We start from the raw sequence: 24,178 nt of genomic DNA on the forward strand, positions 1-24,178 counted from the left end.
TTAGCTCACATTCAAGGAGAACTAGACTTGGACCAGATTTTCAGGTATGGTATCGGGGCTGGACTCAGGTCTAATCGGGTCTACTATAGGAAAAACCATACCCATATCTTATAAGAACTACATGAACCACACTGGAACCATAGCCATTAAAATAATATTTTTATTATTATTTTTACATTGAAAAATTGCGAGTCTTAATTGGAACTCGGGTCGGGTATAAAATTTCACAAACTATACTCAGGTTCATGTATTAATCGAAACCTTCGAGTTTGGACCCAACTCTTAATCGGGTCTTCTTATTTGTCACCATACCTGGACCCTATAGGGTTTGGTCCAGGCGGGTCCCAAAGAGCTCGTAAAGATAAAAATTATATATTTTTATGTATAATATATATTTTTAGTGACCAATAGAGTGAGGGAGAGAAGTGATCAAACAATGAATATTAAACTTAATCAAAACATTTCTTCCTTCTCGACAAATAATATATTGCATGGACTGAAAGCACAATCCATGGTCTTATTATGGAGTTGAGGAGTAGAGATCCTATAAGCAAGCAAGCATTCCTCAAGCCCCTTAGGGTGAAAGAGAGACAAGATGCGTTAATGCAAGCATCCTCCCCATGCTTGTTAGAGTGAGAGACTGAGGATTAGATAAGGGATAAAGATACCATAAGAAAAGTCACCCCTAGGTATCTCACTATTCAATACATACCATCATATTGTATGACTTAAATAACGTGTTTCCCAAAAAACCTTATAATTTTTAGCAATTTAGCCTGATGTCCAAAATTATAAATGTCTAAGCGGACCTCCAGCGATACGCTCTCCAGGTATCACACCCTTTAACTAAAAGGTAGATTCACACAGTTTTTTTAAAAACCTCATGAAGTTCTCATAACTATAATTGCAAACTTTTTGTACCTCAAACCTATCAAAGTTTACAAATCTTTCACTAAATCTGCATATATTGTATGGAGTTTGCATGACCAAATATGCAAACTTTTAGTAATTGAAATCTATAGAAACTTCATAAATATTCTACTATTTTCACATATATAGTTCAAAGTTCACATAGAAATGTGTGGATCTCAATTAACTCAAGGAGATCCACAAATATAGGAGGATTTGCGTAAATTTTTGGCATACAATTTTTCTTACATTTGCATGCTTGCAAAATAATATATAAAGTCATTTTTGTTCATGTTGTTTCTTTTTCTCGTTTGTTTATGAAAGAACCCTAACCCTTTTTTCTCTAGGACCCTCAATATTTTTTTTCTCTTTCGCTGATTCATATGAAATTATGATGGTTTTCATAAAAATTTTTATTGTGTTTCGAAAAGGTTTCAGTATCCTTCACATCGACTTCCTAGGTTAAGTTAAAAGGTGAGCATTTAATACCGTCATGCGTATTTGTGTTTGATTGTTACTGTAGATGTTTTTTTATAAGTTCCCTTGTAGTTTATTTAATATTTGCCACTGAATTTATCGTTTAGGGTTTACTATAACACAAGCATTGAATAAGGCTTTTTGAATGATAGCCGTAAGTAGTTATGTTAATTGAATGCATAAAGTGTATTTGATTAATGGTTTTTTCTAGCAAGCTATTTTCATTAAATGAATGATATGTGTGCGGTTGATGTAGGTAATTAATTATGGAACCTGAAATGGTTAGAGTATACTACAATAACACTTATTGCCCTACTTGAAGATCTATAATCGTCTCAAAAAACAATATCTATAAGAAAATTATGGCTTTGACATATCATAAAATCAGATATATGAAAAAGTTAATGATCCTCTGATACAATTTTTCTTCAAACCTAGATCGCCAACATATATGAATGGTTGTGGGTGTATAGCTGATTTTTGGTAGAGAACATTTCTATGAACAAAGAAAATATAGGATCGTGATGCCAGTTGAATTTTGAAGATTTGCAGTTTGATTCGGGGTTGAATCCAATTTATTGGGAGGATTATTTGGATTTCTTGCGTAAAGAGGTGTAATCGCTTTACTCCATATACCTTTAGGGGCATGTTAGCATGTGGATGAATTTATGTTGTTTTTAGCATGTTTTGGTAGGTGATTTTATCTGTAGTTCATGGATATTTTTTTGTTGAGAAAATTCGTGGTATGCTATTTGAGTTTAAAAAGTACTTGTGAGTAACAAAGCATGTTAAGATATGAACTTTGTGGAAATTTTAGCATGCCCACTGTTAAATGTTCAAAAAATGGTATTTTTAAAGCATACCTGTGAGTGTAAATGTGTATGAGTTCTGAATGCAATCTTGATCTCATTTTCTGGAAGAGATTAATGCTAGAACAATTCACTTTGTATTTGATGATGAAAACCCATGAATTTCTTGTTGAAAATATTGTTTTGAAGCTTGGATTTTTGTTTTGACCTTATTTGGGGTCGACTCCTACAGATCATGAGTCGACTCTCTCATGTTATGCATTCAGTTCCATCCCTGAGTGTAAATTTTTTGAATTTTCAAGATTTTTAAAAAATAATAAGGGATTATTCTTAGTATTTTTAGGAGAAATTCATTGATAGTTATTTAATCGATGAACTTTTGGATGTTAAAAAGGGCTTGGAGCTTGATCAACTGCATTAGGGATTTGGATCTCAGTAGAGGATCTACACAGTTTGATATCCATGAAACCCACTTTTGAGAGTACTTTTGACACTCAAGAGATTCCTTGAATCTTTGGGTTTTTTAATGTTCGGATCCAGTATAGATCTAAGTTTATAAAGCTTGTACATGAACTTAGATCCATTTGGCAGACCCGATCTGGGTTTAGAGTATATACAAAGCTCTAGGGAGATCTAGAGCACTCAAAAACCTAAATGGCATAAGTCTGGACCCATGTGGTAGGGTTCCAATCTCAGATCATCTTGGATCCAAAAGAAGACCGTATTGATCTAGAATCTAGAATTGGATCCAAACAAATTAAAAACACAAATACTCGAGTTGGTATCAGAATCCAATAGTGACTCTTCTAAAACATTTTCTTTCTTGTCACCACCTTTGGTGACACCTCCCCATTCGAGCCCCTTTGTTCTTTGCAAACCCCCTCTCGTGTCCCCCTTCTCTCCTTGGCTTCTCTCTCCTTCACCCTTTCTTCCCTTTGCTCACCTCCCGATGAGTCTCGTCAAAACGCATGCAAATCTCTCTCTCTCTCTCTCTCCGTTTTTTCAGCAGGAGGGTGTTGCCCTCCTGCTGCTCTCTTCTTCCCTACTAACTCGCTAGCAACCAGAGCCACCAGCGGTGGTGGCTATGGCCTTCGACCTCACCCCCTTATTGTTTTTGGCAATGGGAGCCACATCGTGCTGCTACTGTCCACTGGGCTTGTCTACCAAGCTCAACTCGATTTAAATTGAGGCTAGCCTGGTTTCCTTTATAGCAGGACCGAGCCCGATCCTGTCTCTTTGAGGCCAGGGCTGGCTTGACTTGGCCACTGAGGCACCCTTTTTGCATGAGCAGCAATAACAACTGCTATTGTTGCATGCTTGCATTCATTCATTCAAATTTAAACATGCTCATACAATGCATTCATTTCATTCATTAAAAAATAAATTTTACTCATACATTGCATGTATTAAAAAATGAACCTGCTCATATATTGCATTCATTTTATTCATTCAAAAAATAAACTTGGTCGTACAATTGCAATTGCTAAGTGATCAACTGTCATTTATAACCGTCAATTGCTTCTCAATTTCACACATACCATATGATCAAACCCTGACTTTTTAGACATATTGCTAGCCACTATTGATTTTTTGCCGATGAAGTGTCACTGATGAATCACCTCCTATGATTTACCAAAATTTATTGTTAGAAAAAAGCATGTTGGATACCACAAAAAACCTAGTTTTTGCAAAATCGAGTCTTTTATACAGTTAAGGTTATTGCTTGTACGCAAATTCATAAATAATAATAAAATTCACAAATATATAGAATAGAGTTCGAACAACTGATTATGAGGAGAAAGTTTCAACATAGGAAGTTCACAAACTTTTTTATGTGAACTCATACTATATATGCACATCATATTTCGGAGAAAAATCATATATTTAAGAGGAAATGCACATATATAGAACAAAGTTCACACAACTGATTCTGTGAACTTTCTATAACTAAAACCTATCAAAACTTTACAAATATTGCATGAGATTTACAAATTTTTTTTGAAGACTTGAATGTGAACCTCCCCATTTTTTTTTCAAATGTCCATACTATTATTAAATATGATACTTTGATATTGAAAATGATACCTCAACAATAAAAAAAAACGAGGTTTATTTTTGCTTTTAAAAAGAAGTTGTGAAAAAGATTTTGTAACAACAAAGAGGGGATGTCAGGGATGAGGTGAAAAAGATTTTGGAGGAGATGGTGAGGTAGTTAATGATGTTGATGGTCCTAATTTTATAATTTATTAAGTTACATGAAGAGAGTCCTCCATGGTCCCAACTTGATTGGCAACCTGCCTTATTCTACCCATCAATTCTTACCCAAACAGTTGTAGACATGGTCCAATTTACATTCAAACTGAATCTGACTTGACCCATAAAATGTTTGACCCAGCATCTATCCAACCGGTTAATTTATACCCAATCTGATATATATGCACCTAAACCTACCTATTAGATCTATTTAAAATAATATACTCAGAACCAAACCTGAAACCAATCCATATTTTTCAGGTGTGTGTCCAATTTTAAATGCAAATTCAAAATTGGGTCCAATTCTAGATATAAATTTTACCTCATAGGGAGGCGGGCCCATTAATTCATCCGGTTCTCGGTGAGAGTTTTCCTCCATCGTAAAAAAGAAAAAGGAAAAAAAAGGATCTGATGAAACTTAACCCAAACAGACCACTACACTGCTAAACGTATGCCATTTGGATTGATTTTTTCTTTAAATCATTCCTTCTAAATATATTATCATTAAAGGTGAAATCTGTTGAGGAATGAGGGATAACTGATTGTGCCATTAGGTAAGATCTTTCGTACTGTGCCCAAACCCAAAGTTAGTTATATGCATATGATTAGCAATGAGAAAAACGAATGCAATAGCCAAATGATGATGGACAAAATAGGTCAGCCATAAACTTTGAATTTGCGAATAGAAACTTTCGAGAAGGGTTAGAATCCCGAAAATACCGAATAAATGACTACTGGAATCGAAAGTAGTGATGTTCTCTCAGGACTTTCATGTCCACACTGGATGAGCTTCTTTTCAAACTGTTGGAGACGAAACACCAAGAGAGAAAGGTCTTTGGATGTAATTGAGTGATGACTAAGAAGTTCAAACCATATGATATGAGGTATAGTGTCAGACTTATGACCGGTTCAATTCATGCATTCAATATGAAGGCAGGTATTCACTAATTGATGTAATTTACAAATTAGTTGCAAAGTTGATAATTTTCAATAGCCTGCATATAAATCATGCTATTGGTCCATAATTGTTTTCTTAGATGTCCTTACCCTATTGGAAATAGATGTCAAGCTTCCAAACTTTTTTTGTTGGGAATTTTACGTTTAACCGCCTGTCTTTCTAAACTTTTCAAATAGGCGCACAAGGTTTCAGCATATTGCTCATATGACCGCTTGAAGCTATTTTTTTTTTTATCATTTGACTTGCTGAAATGACACTTTAACCATTTATTTTTTCAAATGACTAAAAGTCATTTTTTGTAGTTGTATTCTAGTTAAGGCTAAATAAGTAATTTTAGCATGTCTAGCTGAGTCTTTAAAATAACACACTAACCATTTCTTTATTTTTTAATGACTGAATGCCTCTTTTTGAGGTTGCCTTACAGATAAGGCTAAATCAGTAACTTTAGCAAGGAAAGTGAGAGAGAAAATTGAAGTTTTTTTTTTTATTATTATTTTGAAAGGCAAGCTGGGGTTAGGCAGACCCATATACTATTGGGTGATATGGACAGGTGTAACATTGAACCGTGTATCACTTACACAATTATATTATTGGGTTTTGAACTTGCAACGTCTCAAACACAAAAGGTGACGTGCACTAGCTACAATTGAAGTTAATTCAATAACTTTAGCAGGGAAAGTAATACAGGTGACCGGCCATAAGAGCAATATGCTGAAAGCACATGCGCCCGTTCAAAAAGTTTTGAAAGACGGGCGGTTAAACCTAATTTTGTCATAGGTTAGGAAGTTAAACCTAAAAAAATCTGTATTTTTTTTTAGACAGGATTAATTAAGTGTGTAATGTCTTCACTTGTCAACTAAACAAAGTCATATTTTACAACCTTGGACCTTATAAGATGCAATGTCAAGTGGTTAGATTCAACAAGTTTTTGGTCTTTTCATTAACCAAAGAAAAACAAAAAAAGATTCAACAAGTTTAGTCTTAAGGTGCAACTCCGAGTGGTTTTGACCAACGTGCTAAACAAAGAAAATTTAAAATTTACCAGTTGGCCATCATTATTTTCAATTGTAGCAGCAGTTCTAAAAATATGTGCTTAACTTTAAATTGACTCAGATGATCAAGAGCAAAAGGACATATGATGTTAGATGATCTATTTTGATTCTAACCATTAAGATGATTCGACGTCTGTGTGAGAATGTGGATTAGTCCTTGTGATTGGTTGGAAGGCTAGGCTTGAATTGTAGGATGGATCCCACCATATGTCAGATTATGGGGGCGGTTTTCTGATCAAGAGGCAATTCCATGAATGAAAATATAATACAATTCGGATAAATTTGGATCTTGAAAGAACGTGCCTGAGTAATTTTCTTAGTGAATTGGGTTGAGAAGGGAAGAGATCAGGGTTGTAAACGGGTCAGATTTGGGTCTGATCTAGGCATTACTGAATCCAGCCTAATCAGAGTCCGAGTCGGGCAGTTATCAGCTAAATCCGAACCCGGATCTGACTACCTTAAAGTCCGATGTTTATATGTTGGATTCAGATCTTAGCTGCATTTCTGATTTTATTCAAACTCAGACTCGGTTTGGGTGCAAAACTCAATAATGAGTTCAGATCCGATTATTAATTGGATCCAACTTTGGCTACTGAATCCAACTACATGAGTTGGAATTCAGTCTGATATCTGACATGAACCCTAATCGTGGAGAGAGAGAGAGAGAGAGAGGTGTTTTATCAGGTGACAAGGATAAATTATGCAATCCAAATTCCCCCTGATTTATTGGTGATTTGATGTTGGATGATTCCCTTCTAGCGAAAATGATGTTGATTTTTAGCGACATCTATGAGAGGTGAATTGGAGCAGCAGTCAGTCCAGGAAAAAGATTTTGCCTGTTTTTGTCAAGGTGGTTCTACTTTTTCTCTAAACCTTTCTTCTAAAGTTGGATTATATCTTTTGTTAAATTGCCTTTTTTCTTCGAGGTAAAAGTTGTTTGTTTTTTATTTATAACTCTATAAAACCACACCCAGCTCAAGACCTGGTCGTGCTGACTCAGTCTGCTATAACTATGATCGTCATACAGGTAGCGTAAAACTCCAAAGCTAAGACCCTCACCCCTGGGGCCTATCCTGGGCATTGAGAAGAGTTCCAAGACACACTTGCAGTTGCTCAACCAGATGCATTTGTCAACCATTAGATGATGGCCATAACCCTATTTTCACTGAGCCTCCCACGACGTGAGTAGTAAAGCCAAAAGTGTCCAATAAATCGTGGGAATCTTTTTGAGTTTGTTGGTGGAGAAGGGAGATTTTTGAAGAATTTTGTTGCTATTTGTGGGTTGATATGATTGACCCTGTTTTTTAGTAATTGTTACTTCAGAAAATTGGAAGTTGCCAACATAGGTTGCTTCAGTATTGGCATCCTATATTCATTGCAACTATATGTGCGACTACTGTGATCTCCATTGAGACACAATGAATAACAACCTCTCCCTCTCTTCTCTCGTGAAGTAGGCTATAGCCGAACCACGTAAATCTTTGCCTTGAGTATTTTTCTTTCTTCACGGTATCAGAGCTACGCCATTAAATTCGATGATGGACATTGTTCATCATTTCTTCGATCAGCAGACATAGATTGTGCGAAGTCTGCCTTATTGTTGGCTTCAGCTTGCAAAATTTGACCCCAAGCAGTGTTGTCCAAGTCTGCAAGGGCGGCATTCCAGCGTGATCTCAGGTGTCGTCTTTGTAGTGCAGTGTGCAGCATAAATCCAGATTGTTACTCCACCCGACAAATCTAAACTCCTTCACAGATAAGTCTGATAACCCTACCAATGTTACCTGCACCCACTAATCTTCAGCATTTCTTGAACACAAAATTAACTGTAGAAAATTTACTACTTTGAGAAAGAAGACAAGGTGTTGTCTTCTTTTTTTTTTTTGTTTATCTGCAAAGTTCTGAAAAATTGTATTTCTGCAAAGTCAGCAGATCCGGTTTTCTTTGCTCTTGATTTTTTTTTGTGCTTGATCGTGTGTGCTCTCTTTACCAATGGGTGAATCGGACGGTAATCTTGGTTGGAAGCTTTTCTCTGTTCTCTTGAATGGTAATAATTACGTACCTTGGTCAAGAGCAGAGACATTGTCGCTTGGTGGTAAGAAAAAATTGGGTTTCATCAATGGAATGAAAACTTGTCCTGCATCTACTGATAATAATTATAAAGATTGAATTTCTAGTGATCAACTTGTTCGATCTTGGATTCTCAATTCCATGGAACCTCAAATTTCTGAAACTTTTACCTTCTCTGAATCTGCAAAGAAATTGTGGAATACTATAGCAGAGTTGTACGGTAGTCAGAATAAAGCCGCTCGCATATTTGAACTTAAACTTGAGATTGCAGCAGCACAACAATGTAAAAAAATATTCAGTGAACATCTTGAAAATCTGAAAAGAATGTGGGACAAATTGAACATGTATCATTCACATACTATTGACGCCAAGACACTCTTGCAAAGGGCGAAAGGAAGATAATTTTTTTTCATTGCTCAGTAGCCTGAAACTTGAATATGAAAACATCAGGAGTAATATTCTTATGGATGCTCATCTTTTTTTTCCAGTGTTTGTGCCATTATTCAACGTAAAGAAACTCGAAAGAAGATTATGAATATTGAACTAAAATATTCATCTAAGAAAGTTGAATCGAATGCTCTTTTGGTAGAGAAAGATAATAATAATAAAAAAAACCGATACTGGAAAAGGAAAGAATACTTATCGAAATAAAGGAAAAAAGAGTCTTACCATTGTGATCATTGTGGTAAAAATGGGCACACCAAGGATCGATGTTGGGAATTATATCCTCACCTCAAACTGAATTTTGACAAGAATAAGAGAGATCATGCTGCAGTAGCCGATACATCTATCTCAATGAATCAGTTGAGTCATCTTCTTCAATAAATCAGTAAGTCCATGTCTTCTAAACAAAGTTCTTCTGCCTCTACCCATGCTTCAGGTAATTTATAAGCTTGCCTTACTTTGTCTTCTAAAGTTAATTCTTGGATTATTGATTCTGGAGAAAATGATCACATGGCCAATAGTCCATTATCTGTGCATGAATTTATTCTGCACATCCACCGCGACCGCATGTGAATTGGCAATCCTGAATCGGTGACCCAGTTGGGGTCTGTTCAAGGTCGACTCGGGCGATTCCTGAGTCGACTTGCCGGGTTTGCCAACTATGTACCAAACCATTGAGTAGAAATCACCTTTATTTCAGATTTTTAAAATTTTTTTGTAGTGTGAACCATATAGACATGAACTACAATGTTTGTTTATTAGAAAATAAGTTTTGAATCATGTGATTGTGACATGTAAGCAAGTTTTTCAAGAGCTCTATCAATGGCTCACAGTGCACCAAAATTTCACAACTCAAAAAACCAAATGTTTACATTGAAAAGACATGATCCAATGTTACATAAGAGGCATGTGGATTGGCAATCCTGAATCGGTGACCCAGTTGGGGTCTGTTCAAGGTTGACTCAAGCGATTTCTGAGTCGACTCGCCGGGTTTGCCAACTGTGTACCAAACCATTGAGTAGAAATCACCTTTATTTCAGATTTTCAGATTTTTTAAATTTTTTTGTAGTCTGAACCATATAGACATGATCTACAATGTTTGTTTAGTAGAAAATAAGTTTTGAATCATGTGATTGTGACATGTAAGCAAGTTTTTCAAGGGCTCTATCAATGGCTCACAGTGCACCAAAATTTCACAACTCAAAAAACAAAATGTTTACATTGAAAAGACGTGATCCAAGGTCCAATCCCTAGGAAACAAACCATGCTGAACATATCTATGTGGTCAGATTGAGCTGATACAGCTTGCATCTATGATTTCTAGCTCAATAGTTTCATACCTTCATTAGTACCAAATACAAACCCTATATATATAAATATATAAATATATATACATAGAGAGAGTTTATTGTTGTTCTGAACCATGTCACTACATGGTGGTACATACTCTTGTTTGCATGGATCAAGCCACCAAAAATGTTAGATCTAACTGTAAAGATGTGTTTAGCATGATTTATTTATTACACTAGTAGGTTTAACCATCACCAACTTGTTATAAGATTCAAATTTTGAGAAGGTGAAAAATCAACATCTCACAGTTGATGAAGGTAATGATAGTTTAAAAATGGACCAAAACATCATGCTGGAATCAATTTTTAAAACATAAAATAGTAAATAAAGTATTCCAAACAAGATCAAAATGTTAACTTTTACTTTCGAAAATTATATGTATGCAAACGGAGAGCGTACTACCATAAGTTATTTCACACACGCATATCGGATATCACCTAGGACCAATTTACGTTTAACCACCTCAAGTATCAACCATTTAAGATAAATGCCCCATGTTTCTAGAAATTGCTCAGATGATCACTTGAGTTACTATTGTGCACCTAACTCAAGTTAACTTTTGAAAATGACAGTTTTAACCTGTTTCCCTTTAAATAAATAATAAGGTCAAATTAAATAAAAGAAAGGGTTCAAACTGTCATTTTTAAGAGTAAAGTGAATAAAGGGCAACTCAGGAAAGATAACACCCATGTCATAAATCATCAATCAAACTCAAATTCCTAAGTGAAACTACTGACACCCACATTGAGGGGATACATGCTTTAAAACTCATTAATGGAAAAAAGGAACGAACATCAACAGACAAATTTTTATTTGTTGAACCAAAACTACTCTCTCCCACCAAAAAAAATCTCAATGCAACAGCAACAAAATTTTGATCCATGAATAATATGTAATACTACAATCTCCTCAAAGCAATGATGCCAAAGCTGTAATCAAGTAACTAAGCGATGACACCAATGCCAATGCCCTAATCGCTCCCTTCCCGTTTTGAAAAGCAAGTCAACCATTTTTGAGTCTTTCCCGATGCGTATGAGCATGTTCTACACGTCTTGGAAATGATATGCATACATACATGCATCCACACACTAACAAACTACACTTAGGTCCTTGCCAATCTAATGCATAGGACCAGGACAGTTGCAAGAATTGGTAGGAGAAAAGCATCACTTATTAATATTCTAATATACCCATAGATGCCAATAACTTAACTGAAATACACATACCAATATATATTTACAGACATGAACACATGCATGCACATGTGCTTATATGGACACACACACACACACACACACACACACACACACACACACACACACACACACACACACACCTATGCATCTAACACTCAAACACATAGAGATGTGCATTTATCATGACAGTGATGATAGATATATAGGCAAAAGCAGGAGCACATGCAGGCATGCAGGCATGCATACACACACATTATTGGTTATGCATTTTTTCCCATCTAGCATTCCTATGATCCCCCCTCCTCTTTCCCATTTGCATTCCCAATTCTTGATGTTGATGCATGAAAAAATAACATTTGGAAGAGCAAAGCCTACTTGTAATGTACACCTTTTGGAACATTAAGAAGCTTTGATTCCACATACTAACATTTGACCTGTCCGTGATCACAAATAAAGGGTGTACCTTACTGATGGCCAGAATATGCACCAGTTACGCATACCACAGAAACTAAAGGATAACCTAGCTACACACCTGACAAATGTGTATATTGACTTTGTTGTGCCTCAAAGAACGAGCGAATTCATTTTCCTGCAAATAATGATCTCAAATAAAGTTCTTTTCTCGTGTAATTGTTTAACATTGAATAATAAAAAATCTTGCTGTAAAAATCATGTGTTTTAAACCTCCAGATGTGATGGAGAGAGAATTCCTTCCAACATTTGCAGATCCGGCAGGTGCATTATCTCATGGTCTTCACGAAAACTATTGAAGAACCTTCGAGCTGTGAAAATGGATACAACATTATGAATAAATTTTTCTTATTTTTTGAATAAACTTTATTCTCACATCTTTTCCTCTGTTTTGCTTGAAAGGAGAGGAGAGGGAAAAGGTAAGTGGTATCTTAGTTGTAAAAAAATATACAATTTGGAATCAAAGAAATAACAGAATTCATTTTTGCATTTTACTTATGCTATAGGATAAAACATGAAAAAAATTGTTGCAAGCCACAGATAGACATATGCTTCTGTTTTCCTTTTCTGACAACCAAGCACGGGAGCAACAAGTAGCATCTTCCAAAGAGATTAAAAAAAATACCTTCCTGACTATGCCCTTTTGCAACAAGATCCATGTAACAATGGATGAAAACTGGATAGAGTACACGGAGCAGTTCATGCTGTACAATATAAATTTGTCAGTTAGAGTCATGCCTGAAAAACCAGTCTGAGAACAGGCATCTAGAATATAAAGCAGAATACAATTGAACATGTCAGCTAGCATTTGCTCTTGCCAGACCAGATTGAGACAAGGCAACTACAACAGAGAGCAGTAGATGGCTTCTCAATTTTAAACTTTGTACTGGTGAGGAAAACAGCTAGAGAAGCTCAATTGCAAACCAAAAGGAAAAAAAATGGTTTCAGTTGGAAAAAAATTAGTTTTTGTTGTTTTCCTGAGATCATAGAAAAATGAAACAAGAAGAATGATAAAAAAAGAGGAAACACTAGTAAACAGACATCAATGAGAAAATAAACAATTACCAATGCATTACTGAAATCATAATACCCATGCTCGAGCCTAGGATGTAGGATCCTGTCTAGCCATTATCTTTGTCAGACTTTGCTATCGCCATGCATGTTATGATGCCCTTATGATTATAAATAATAGTGGAATAATAGTGCACGGTACTAGAAGAACCTAAGTGAAAACCAGGTAGTGCCTTAGCGTAGATATCAAGACCAATGTTATAAGTATCGTACAATACGTATCATAACTATGGGCAAAATCGATACGATACACCCTGCGATACGAGTTGTATTGTATCCGTATCTGGTGTATCATATGATACAACCTTGTATCACACCGTATCGTATGATACAATGTATACCATACGATACACCTTCGACACACTTTAAAAATGGCCGAATCATATTTTTGATTTTTTGGGTTTTAAAGATCTCTTGAGAGCCAACTTTCTCATTTGTGTAGAGGTCATTAGAGGGGTATCCACGCACCCTAGAAGTCATGAGAGAGATTTGGGGGGTCGATATGTGTGCAAGGGAGAGGGTTTTTGCGCATTTCCACTATTTTTCACTCAAAGAGGTGGATTAAGGTAAAAAATCCTTATTTTTGCTTCTTATTGGGATTTTTTTGGAAGATGGCATCAGATGATCTAGCATGCTAATGGGGTACTCAAGTAGCGAGTGGAAACCGATTGAAAATCGATTGCAACTATTGTCATCATATTGTTTCGGGTGTTATCTCTCAGTTGAAGCATCATTTAGTCGGGACACATCTCAATATTGCGGCCTGCATGTCAAAGGATTTGTCAAATGTCGTGAAATGACACTGCTAGCAATTACTCACTGGTTTTAGAGAAAAAAGACATGAAAAAGAGATGGGTGAGGTAGAAATGGTGTATGTACAGCCCCTCAGAAGATGTATATGACGAAGATGAGTTCCCTACTTCTTATCCTACAACCCTTAGCATAGCATCAGAAGTAGAAAGTTTTGCAGCGAAAGGAAAAGATGTGGTTGGTAGTAGTAGTAGTGTCACGTGCACAAAAAAGAGAGGAGGAGGGAGTTCTTCGAAATGATATAGAGCTAGAGGCTCTATTATAAGTTTTTTCCCTCCTAGCCCCTGGGGTGCAACCCAACATTCGTATTGCTATAACTCCTCAACATTTAGTCGAACAAGTGAATGTCGCAGTTGGAAGATGGTTCTACAATGTCTGCATTCCTTTCAATATGGTAAATTTTTTCATTTTTAAGTTAAGCAGATATCATAACCAGTATCTGGTCTGGATATAAATTGTCTTCATATCATGATTTGAGAGAAAAAAAATAGATACTAATGTAAATGAAGTGAAGGCATATTGTAATGAGATGAGGCAATCATAGAGAGAAACTGGGTGTAGCATCATGGCAGATGAGTGAATAGACAAAACGTCAAGGGCCTTGATAAATTTTCTTATATATTGCCCCAAAGAAACTATATTTTTAAAGTCAATTGATCTGTCTGATACGCCCAAGACATCAGATGTATTGCTCAGAGTATTTGATTAGGTTGTGGAAGAGGTTCAACCTCAAAATATTATTCAATTTATTATTGATAATGCAACAAATTATAGGGCAATAGGTAAAGAATTGGCAGAAAATTATGGGTCATTCTTTTGTACCCCGTGTGTTGCTCATTGCATAGACCTCATGCTTGAGGACATCAACAACATGGATGAGATACAACACACAATTAATTGCTACCAAAAAATTACTAAATTGATTTATAATTATGCATGGATTTTGAGCTTAATGAGAAAGTACATTAGTGGTACTGAGTTGATTCATAGCGCAGTTACTAATAGAGTAGAGGTATATAAAATTATAAAATTTATTTGTCATTTTCATGTATTTATTTAAAGTTTTTTTAGTATCGTACAAAACCCAACTAATTTTAATTTTTACATGTCATCTTTTTAAGCAAATGAAAAAGTTATCATCAAGGAGGCACAAAGCAATGTGATCACATCGATTTGAAAATTTTTAATGCATTGGATACATGAGTTGAAGAAGAAGAAGACATTTTTAATTAAGAAAATATTTAGTGGATCAACGTGAAAGGAACACAGGAAGTAGATGATGAAGAACCCACATATATTAGAGACGATGTCGATGTCGAAGAATGAAGATGAGGAGAAGAAAAAGAAGATAATGATAATGATGATGATGATGATTGAAGTTATATTTTAAAAAAACTTGGTTATTTAACACTTAAGTGTTTATATACTTGGTTATTTTGTTTTTGTTTATCTAATATGAAAGTATGAGTCTTGTGGCATATTCTTAATTACAAGATATTTAATATTTTGCATTATTCTTGTGAGATAGTTGATGTTTGATGATGTCTTATATAGCTCATATAGACATAAATGTTTCATATGTGATTTTATGGTTGTAATTTGTGCAATTCATCCTTGTTTCAAGTGTTCAATTTTTTTTAATTTTTTTGCTATTTTTTTATTTTTTTGGAATTTTTCAAAAAATTATTTAAAAAATTGTGATTTTTTACGATACGCTACGATACATATCTCTTTTTGAGCCCGACCGATATGAGTAACAATACGATACTTACAACCTTGATCAAGACAAAAGCCTCTCCTTGGTCATAACTTAAAACAAGGTAACAATAGTGATTCTTAAGTACAATCATCCAACCACATGTATGGAATATATCCATTCCCAAAATAGATATGAAACCTATTCCTCCTTGATTGTGCCCAGTAAAAAACCTTATCTCAAGTAAAGAAGAGAATAGCCTCAAGTATAAATGACCTGACTAAAAAGTATTGTGAACCAGCTAAGGAGAGATCAATGAAGTGTCTTTTTTGTAAAGTGATCAAGGAAAGCCACTGCTGCCAACTTCAAATCGGCGAAAGTTCTCAAGTATATGAGAAAACAAAGGATAGAACTCGGAATAAAATGTTACAAAATTTACTTAGAAAATAGTCTAGTATTAAGGTGTTTAGACTTTAGGGTTGGAGTTTATAATTAGAACATCAGATAATATGTTTTTAGATTGGCTTAATGGTTATGTAATAGTTGTTCCATTTGTCTATCACCTGAATGTGTTTTATATATTGTAAACTATGACCTTTCAGGTCATGTTGAATGCCACAATTACGTTTTAGCTATTTATAATTGCATTATTTTACTCTATTGTATTACCTGCATTATTTAGCTTTATTCATCAGCACTATTGTGTAATTTCTTTCAAAAAATTTAACTTGCTAAGTTCGTGTTACACAAATTTATGATTTTTACATTGCGTTATGACATAGTACCACTTTCTGTCAATTATGATATTATGCTCTGTTCACATTTCACTTGATCTTAGCCAAAAGGTTGAAAAAAGTATCTATTCAAATTTCAGACATATAAGCAAGGAGAATTCCATACTTTGGCCCCAAACACATAATCAAATGGCTAACAGTAGAATTTCGCCATACTGGCATTGCGGAGTAGGGATGGTATTCTTCTCTCATTAATGCAAAATATAATCATTCAACTTGCTTCTCATACTACCTAGAGTGCCTGTCTGTCCTGTCAGTCCTTGATATCTTTCAAATAAAACTTTCTCCTCTAGACTGTCAAAACAAAAACAAAAAGAAAGCAGCTGGAGATGAACAAGTCCATTTTTTTTCGCAGGCAAGATGGGAAATGAACTCTTCGTTTGCACCATACAAAAACCAAAAGTTCAACGGGATTACGTTCACTTAGTAACAGAACACCAGGCAAGGCATCCAACTATGATAAAAAAGAATCTCTATGCGAAGCGTTAAGAGCGAAAGACGAAACCTTGTACAAATCCAACGAGTTATGCGTCCACAACCTCAGCCTGCTGTACCGCTCCTGATATCGATATGGGATGCTCTCAGTTCTGAAAGGGAGAAAAACAAAAACAAAAACACGCACAAACAAAGAAGAGAGTTTGGGAGCTGTACGGCTCAGTAGACCGAAAAGCAAGAATTGGATCGCAAACAGGAAAGCAGAAGAACATCTGGATAGATTGCTAAAAAACTAACAATGCGGATAATTAAACAGAAGGGCAAGGGCAATCCAGAGAGAAGAGAGTCGTCAGTTTACTCGGAGAAAGAGAGGATCTGCTTGGCGATGTCAGGGTCGGTCTTGGTGGAGGAAAGGCTCTTGTTCTGCTCCTCCTGCAGCGCTAGCTCGGTTTGGCGGAAGCCCTTCTTTTTGAGGTACGCGATCACTGCCTTCTCGATCTCTTCCTCCTCCATCTGCAAAAAAAGGGATGAGAGGGCTTCCTGATCTCTCTCTCCGGCACCCTTTTCTTTTCTAGGGTTTCCCTTTTCTTGTTCTTCTTCTTTCTTGGGCTTTCACTGGTTTGCTGCTTCAGAGGGTGTGGTGATCGGAGCAGAAAAGAGCAACCATCGGGTGGGATTGGGAAGCAGAGAACGGAAATGGAAGTCGAGTCGTGTCGGGTGGTTCCCCGCGACACGACATAGGTTTTTTAAAGAGGAAGGCTGCCAATCTATTACCTATCCATGCGAAGCGCACCCGCCTCACTTTCACGCTTCCCCTTCACGGGTCGGTAATGACTCGATACCGACTCGTACCGTATCTGGTAAGATCCGAGTATGGTAATAAAGAAAGAGGTCCCGCTCACAAGCCGGATCAGACCCATAGGGTATGGAGCTGGTTGTGGTGTATGACATTTCATACCCGACCTCGGTCTGACTAGTCTCGATTAAGATCTGCAAACATTTGTAATGTACAAAAAGACAGAAATATTATTTTGTCAGGTGCGGATCGGGCATGGCTTGTGTATAAGGACCCGGGTTTGGTTTTTTCTAAGATAGGTTCAGGCAGACCCAGGTCTAGATTTGGTGCCTTCACCTTAGAATCAAATCCGGATCTGAACCTACTCAGGCTCAGTGAAAGTCCAACTCATTGGCACCCTGTCCCACTCGGGCAAAGAGGCTTGACCTTTGACTCCACAATGCTTCGTTTGGCACAATACACATAGACGAATCGTCGATTCCGTTTCTTAGGCTGTCTTTTGGGAGCGTTGGTGTCACGGGCCTATTTCCTTCAATGGGTCAGCGCAGCGCGACAGTCCCTCCTCACCGCCGCAAGCCTACTTGCCGGTTCGCTTGCCGGTCGCGAAAGCTTGTAATCAGAGAGCAAGAGAGCAAAAGAGAATTGATGGAGAGAAATTACAATCACAACGAGGGTGAACAAAAGAAAGTTCAACGTATTTACTTCATTCACAATTTTGCCCGCAGGTTATTACAGTTCAAGTGTACGGGCTGCCCCTTCAGGGTATTGATTCACCTGAACCGGGCAACTTACATCAGACTCAACAAAAGCAAAACAAACTTTAAGCGCAACTGTACAATGTAAGTCGCAAGGGAACATGCTCCCCCCTTCAAATCATGCGTCGTCCTTGGCGCCATCTATTTCATGGTAAGCTTCGACTTCAGCTGGGTAGCGGTTGTTCATTCGGAATGCAGGCTTCCACGTTGGTTCCACAGTTTCCTCCCACTGCACCAAGTATTTCTTTGTCTCCCCCAAGTAGTTGACCTTGTGGCGAAGCATCTGACTGAGGTGCTTTAAGGCCCGTTGTGCTGTCGGGGCCCTCTGCATGATGAGAGCGCGATGTGGCACACTGCGTTTTGGGTCTTCATCATCCGGATGAAACTGCTTGAGGTTGCACACGTGAAACACCGGGTGCACCTTGAAGTCTGGGGGCAACTCCAGCTTGTATGCCAGCTTGCCCACCTTCTTTGTGATGGTGAAGGGTCCTTCATACTTTCTGAGCAGTCCACGGTGTCGTCTGCGGAAGATGCCTGTACGATCAGGATATAGCTTCACCAACACTAGGTCACCAACTTGGAACCCCGCAGGCCGACGATGCTTGTCCGCCCACTTCTTCATTCTCTTTGTCGCCTTGTGTAAGAATGCCTTCACCAATTCATTCTGCTCGTGCCAGTCGCGAACAAACTGATAGGCGAAAGATGTCCTTCCATTTTCTTGTGCAGCAAGAGTGTGCGGGGTCAGTGGTTGCTGCCCCGTGGCTATCTCAAATGGGTTGTAGCCTGAAGACTCGCTCTTCTGCAGATTGTAACAAAATTGTGTCACATCAAGGAGCTTCACCCAATTTTTCTGATTGGCACTAGCAAAGTGCCTAAGGTACTGCTCAAGTATCCCGTTGATGCACTCTATTTGCCCATCTGTCTGCGGATGAAAACTTGTTGAAAACAGCAAATCAGAGCCAAGTAGCCAAAATACTTCATGCCAGAACTTGCCCGCGAAGCGAGCATCGTGATCACTCACAATGCTCTTTGGTATGCCCCAGTGCTTCATCACATGCTTTATGAACAACTCTGCAGTCTTCTCTGCAGGGCACTCCTTAGAAGCTGAGATGAAGGTGACATACTTTGAGAAACGATCCACCACAACCAAAATAGAACTGAGGCCCTCTATCTTTGGCAGACTAACAATAAAGTCTATGGAGATGCTATCCCAATGACGTTCTAGAATTGGTACAGGCTCAAGGAGACTGGCAGCCTTCTGGTTTGTCCTCTTATCTTGTTGGCAGATGAGACATGTCCGCACATACCCATCAACGTCGTCTCTCATCAGCGGTCAATAGTAGCCGCGCTCAAGGAGTGCTAAGGTCCGCTCCTGACCAGGATGACCGGCCCATAGTGTATCATGGCACTCCTTAAGTAGTTCTCGACGAAGGCTTCCCCACCGCGGCATGAATATTCGTCCCCCTTTTGTTACAAGGAGGCCATCCTATAGCCAAAATCGTCGAGTCTTCCTTGCCTGCGCCAGAGAAACAAGGTGTTGTGCAGTTGGATCCTGCTGCGTACCTTCGCGGATGCGGCTCAACAATGCTTCCTCCAAGTCCACTTCAGAAGGCTCCGCGTGCGCAACTGTTAGTTTAGCCCTATGCCTCAGGGCATTCGCCACAATATTGGTCTTTCCAACCTTGTACTCCAAGAAAAAGTCGAACTCAGCCAAAAACATCTGCCATCAAGCTTATTTAGGCGTTAACTTCTTCTGCGTCTAAAAATAGCTCATGGCCACATTGTCTGTCTTGACGACGAACTCAGCACCCAAGAGGAAGTGCTGCCTTGACGGTCATCTCACGTTCATGCACTGTATAACGCCTTTTTGCATCTTTCAGCTTGCGACTCTCATATGCGATCAGATGACCATCTTGCATAATAACTCCGCCAATGGCAAAGTCTGAGGCATCCGTGTGGACTTCAAAGGGTCTCGAATGATCAGGCAGTCGCAACACTGGATCCCTCACTAAGGCTTTTTCAAGCCATCGAAAGGCATCTTGGCACGCTCCTGTCCAGAGCCATACCCGATTCTTCTTTAACAAATCTGTGAGGGGCGCAACAATGAGGGAATAGCCTTCGATGAAACGCCGATAATAGTTTGCCAAACCGAGGAATGACCGCAATTCTGGCACTTTGCTTGGCGGAACCCATTCCTGAATGACTCTTATCTTCTGCCCATTCATACGCAGCACACCACGCCCCACAACGTGGCCAAGGAAGCTGATCTCCTCCTGCCCGAAGAGACACTTCTCTCGTTTGACACAGAGGTCATTCTCCTTCAGCACCTGAAACACTGTTCGCAAGTGCCTGACATGTTCCTCTATGTTGCTGCTATAAATCACGATATCATCCAGGTAGACTACCACAAACTTATCTAAGTAAGGGTAGAAGATCTGATTCATTAAAGTCGTGAACGTGGCTGAAGCATTTGTCAGCCCGAATGACATTACTAGGAATTCGTAAGCACCATAGCGGGTGACGCAAGTTGTCTTCGGCTCATCACCTTAAGCAATCCTCACCTGCCAGTAACCCGGTCGCAAATCTAGCGTGAAAAAGATACGGGCACTGCCTAGCTGATCGAACATGTTCGCTATCAGTGGCAATGAGTATTTGTTCTTCACCGTGACCTTGTTCAAAGCACGGTAATCCACACATAACCGTTTGGAGCCATCATGTTTCATCTAGAAAAGGACTGGAGCATCAAATGAGGCTTTTGATGGATGAACAATGCTTGCGTCTAACATCTCATCTAGCTGTCTGCGCAGCTCTTTCAGCTCAGCTGACCCCATACGGTATGGAACCATTACGGGAGGCTTCGCTCCCGGGGTCAACTCAATCTTGTGGTCGACCTCACGTCTTGGCGAAAGACGCTTTGGCAATTCTGGAGGCATCACCCCCCGAAACTCCTCCAATAGTCGGGCTAGGGTCAGCGGCACTGCTGCTTCTACCTTCCCTTCTTTTACGCGCACTGCCACTAAGAATGTCTGCTCCCCATGCTTGACACCCTTCTTCAGCTGCATTGCCGATAACACCGAAGACTTGCCTTTCTGTGTAAGGCACTACAGTGTGTGGGACAGGTCTGACCCCATGATCGTCAACATGTTAAATTTTTGACAGCATCATAACATTCTGGCTTCGCAGAAACTTCATACCCAAAATCATCTTGAAATAGTCCAGGGGCACCACAGAGAAGTTGGCTTTGCCGACCCAACTCCTCACTTGAATAGCCACATCTCTTGCTTCGCCAAGGATGGGCTTGGCCTCAGAGTTTACCGTCTTGATGGTCCTCTGCTTTGGCCCAGGCTTCAAGCCCAACCGTTCTGCCTCTTCCCGCGAGACAAAGTTGTGTGTGGCCCCAGAGTCTACCATTGCTGAAGTAGACTTTTCATTCATAATGACTTCCAAGTACATAAGTTCCTTACTAACCTTCATGTTCTTAGCCGCGCAACTTCTAGCCGCGTTAATCGATCGCATGACTCCCATCCTTGGTTGCATCGCTTCAGTGTCACTGCATTAAGTACCGTTGCATTCTTCCTGTGCAGCATTGACTTGCTCGTCGTCCTTTATGAGGCGTTTTGGGCACTGCTTGGCGCCATGTCTATCGCCACAGAACCAGCATGTCACAACCACACCCTTGTTGCTGTTGTTATGCTTTATGAAGTTATGTTTCTTTTTGGATTGATGGCGTATCAATGCCTCACCTTTATCATTGCGCTGCTTATCCTTCTTGCCTCCGTGGTCAGGCTTCTTCCCAACTTTGGTTGATGGGGTGAAAAGCTTGCGCTGAGTGTCAACTAAGCGCTTGACCGCCACATATGCATCTTCCAAAATGCGGGGGTTGCACCTTTCCACTTTAGACTGTGCCCACGGCTAAAGTCTCACAATGAACTAGTTAAGCATATCGTCTTCTGACATGTTAGGTATCTCCAGCATAAGCTTCTGGAACGTTCTAACATAGTCTTGCAATGAACTAGAGTGTTTGAGCTCACGAACCATCCGGTACGCCTGCCTCTGTGCATTTCTTGGCATAAAGTAGTTACACAGGTCCATTTTGAAGTCATTAAAGGTGTCTATCACATATTGACCCCTCTCCATGTCACTGCGCTTCCGTCTCCACCAAGCGATAGTATCTCCATCAAGTAATGTCGTTGCAGCCTTAATCCTCAGATCTTCAAGGGTCACATTCTGGATATCCAAGTAGTCTTCTACTTGGAACAAGAAGTTTTCAATGGCCTTGCTGTCACGAGAACCATTGAATTTCGCGGGTCTTGGCACATCAATCCTTGATAGCTTCTTATCATTTCTGCCATTTAGGGTCACCGTCCGCTGCAACGTACGGTTCTTCAACTGAAACTCCCCTACTTCAGTCTGCAAGTCGGCTACTGTAGTCGTCAAAGAAGTGACCTGCCCCATTAATAAGGTTACCTGCTCTTGCAGGATCGCCACCACATCATTCAGTCCATTGAATGATTCATATGCGCGTGAAATCGCTTCCTCATGCGAAGTCACTTCTTCCACCAGCTTGTTAACAGTTGCATCCAACTCTTCTTGGCTCCGAGGTGAATCCATTTCCTCAGCTTCGACAACTGCCTTGCCTTTGGTGTTGCGCAATTTTGATAAGGCGCCACAATGTCTTGCTCATAAATCATAGCCTATCGGCGTGTCTGTCGACACCGACTCTAGAGTCCCTTCTCCAGCACGAGAACGGGCTCTGGTACCACTTGTCACGGGCTTATTTCCTTCAATGGGTCAGCGCAGCGCGACAGTCCCTCCTCACCGTCGCAATCCTACTTGTCAGCTCGCTTGCCGATCGCGAAAGCTTGTAATCAGAGTGCAAGAGAGCAAGAAAGAATTGAGGGAGAGAAATTGCAATCACAAGAAGCAATCACAACGAGGGTGAACAAAAGAAATCTCAACGCATTTACTTCATTCACAATTTTGCCCGCAGGCTATTACAGTTCAAGTATACGGGCTGCCCCTTCGGGGTATTGATTCACCTGAACCTGGCAACTTACATAAGACTCAACAAAAGCAAAACAGACTCTAAGCGCAACTGTACAATGTAAGTTGCAAGGGAACAGTTGGATTAACATAGAAATACCATTTTCATGTGTTCGATGAAAGCATGGTTTTGGCAAAACATGGTTGAGGATGTGATTGAGGGTGGAGTTTCCAAAGACATCTTGTGGATTGTGTTGAAATTAATCCAGTGATGGAGTTGCCAACACCGTTCCCCACGCAGTGTTTTGCCAACGCCATTGCTCCCAAACAACAGAGAGCATAAGTGAGTTTGCAGGATCAGGTGCAATCACATTGCACAAAGGGCGTCTGCCACAACACTGGACTAACCCATTTTTCTGACACAACCTGTGAGTTGTAGGAACCAACAACTGATGTGGGTGGCCATCAGGTGCAGCAACACATGCATTTCTATACAATGTTATTGCAACTTATCCGGTCACTAAAAGAGAGCATTGTGAAAACCACAACTCACCTCTGATTCAAGGCTCCCAAACATAGCCATAATGGAAAATGATACATTGACAAACACAAGATTGGAAGACCGACTTCTCAAGTTGTTTGCTGCCAGCCAAATTGGGAAATATTTTTCAAACGTTTTGTTTAGAAACCCAACTAATTTGACACTTATTTTGTACAATTGTTTGGAAAAATATTGGCTACACTCTGGAGCACGATACTTTCTAGCTGAATCTCATAGGTGGGGGCTTTATTTAGCAAATTTGACCCCATGAATGTTTTCATCATGGCCCATGGGGAACACAGATCCATTCA

The 24,178-nt window shown here is 39.1% G+C and overlaps 1 protein-coding gene across 1 annotated transcript; it reads right to left on the minus strand.

Moving 5' to 3' along the window:
* Positions 1-11,895: 11,895 nt before the first annotated feature.
* LOC149842144 (transcription initiation factor TFIID subunit 5-like) lies at positions 11,896-17,496 on the minus strand. Its single transcript, XM_090001289.1, has 5 exons — positions 17,151-17,496; positions 16,863-16,944; positions 12,612-12,690; positions 12,200-12,297; positions 11,896-12,104 (listed from the first exon to the last, which is right to left on the minus strand). The coding sequence occupies exons 1-5, from the start codon at positions 17,303-17,305 to the stop codon at positions 12,036-12,038; spliced, it is 483 nt and encodes a 160-aa protein (XP_089857415.1). The 5' UTR covers positions 17,306-17,496; the 3' UTR covers positions 11,896-12,035.
* Positions 17,497-24,178: the final 6,682 nt, after the last annotated feature.

Source organism: Nuphar pumila, chromosome 3 (assembly GCF_984573655.1).
Source record: "Nuphar pumila chromosome 3, dmNupPumi1.hap1.1, whole genome shotgun sequence".
In the NCBI taxonomy this organism is placed as follows: Eukaryota; Viridiplantae; Streptophyta; class Magnoliopsida; order Nymphaeales; family Nymphaeaceae; genus Nuphar; species Nuphar pumila.

Bases quoted from the DNA above. Each gene is read 5' to 3' on its own strand.
- LOC149842144 (XM_090001289.1), bottom strand. From the start codon at position 17,305: ATGGAGGAGGAAGAGATCGAGAAGGCAGTGATCGCGTACCTCAAAAAG. The intron at 12,691-16,862 runs GTTTCGTCTTTC...TATATTGTACAG, and splicing joins ACTCGTTGGATTTGTACAAG to CATGAACTGCTCCGTGTACT. The intron at 12,105-12,199 runs GTTTAAAACACA...CATTATTTGCAG, and splicing joins TCTCTCCATCACATCTGGAG to GAAAATGAATTCGCTCGTTC.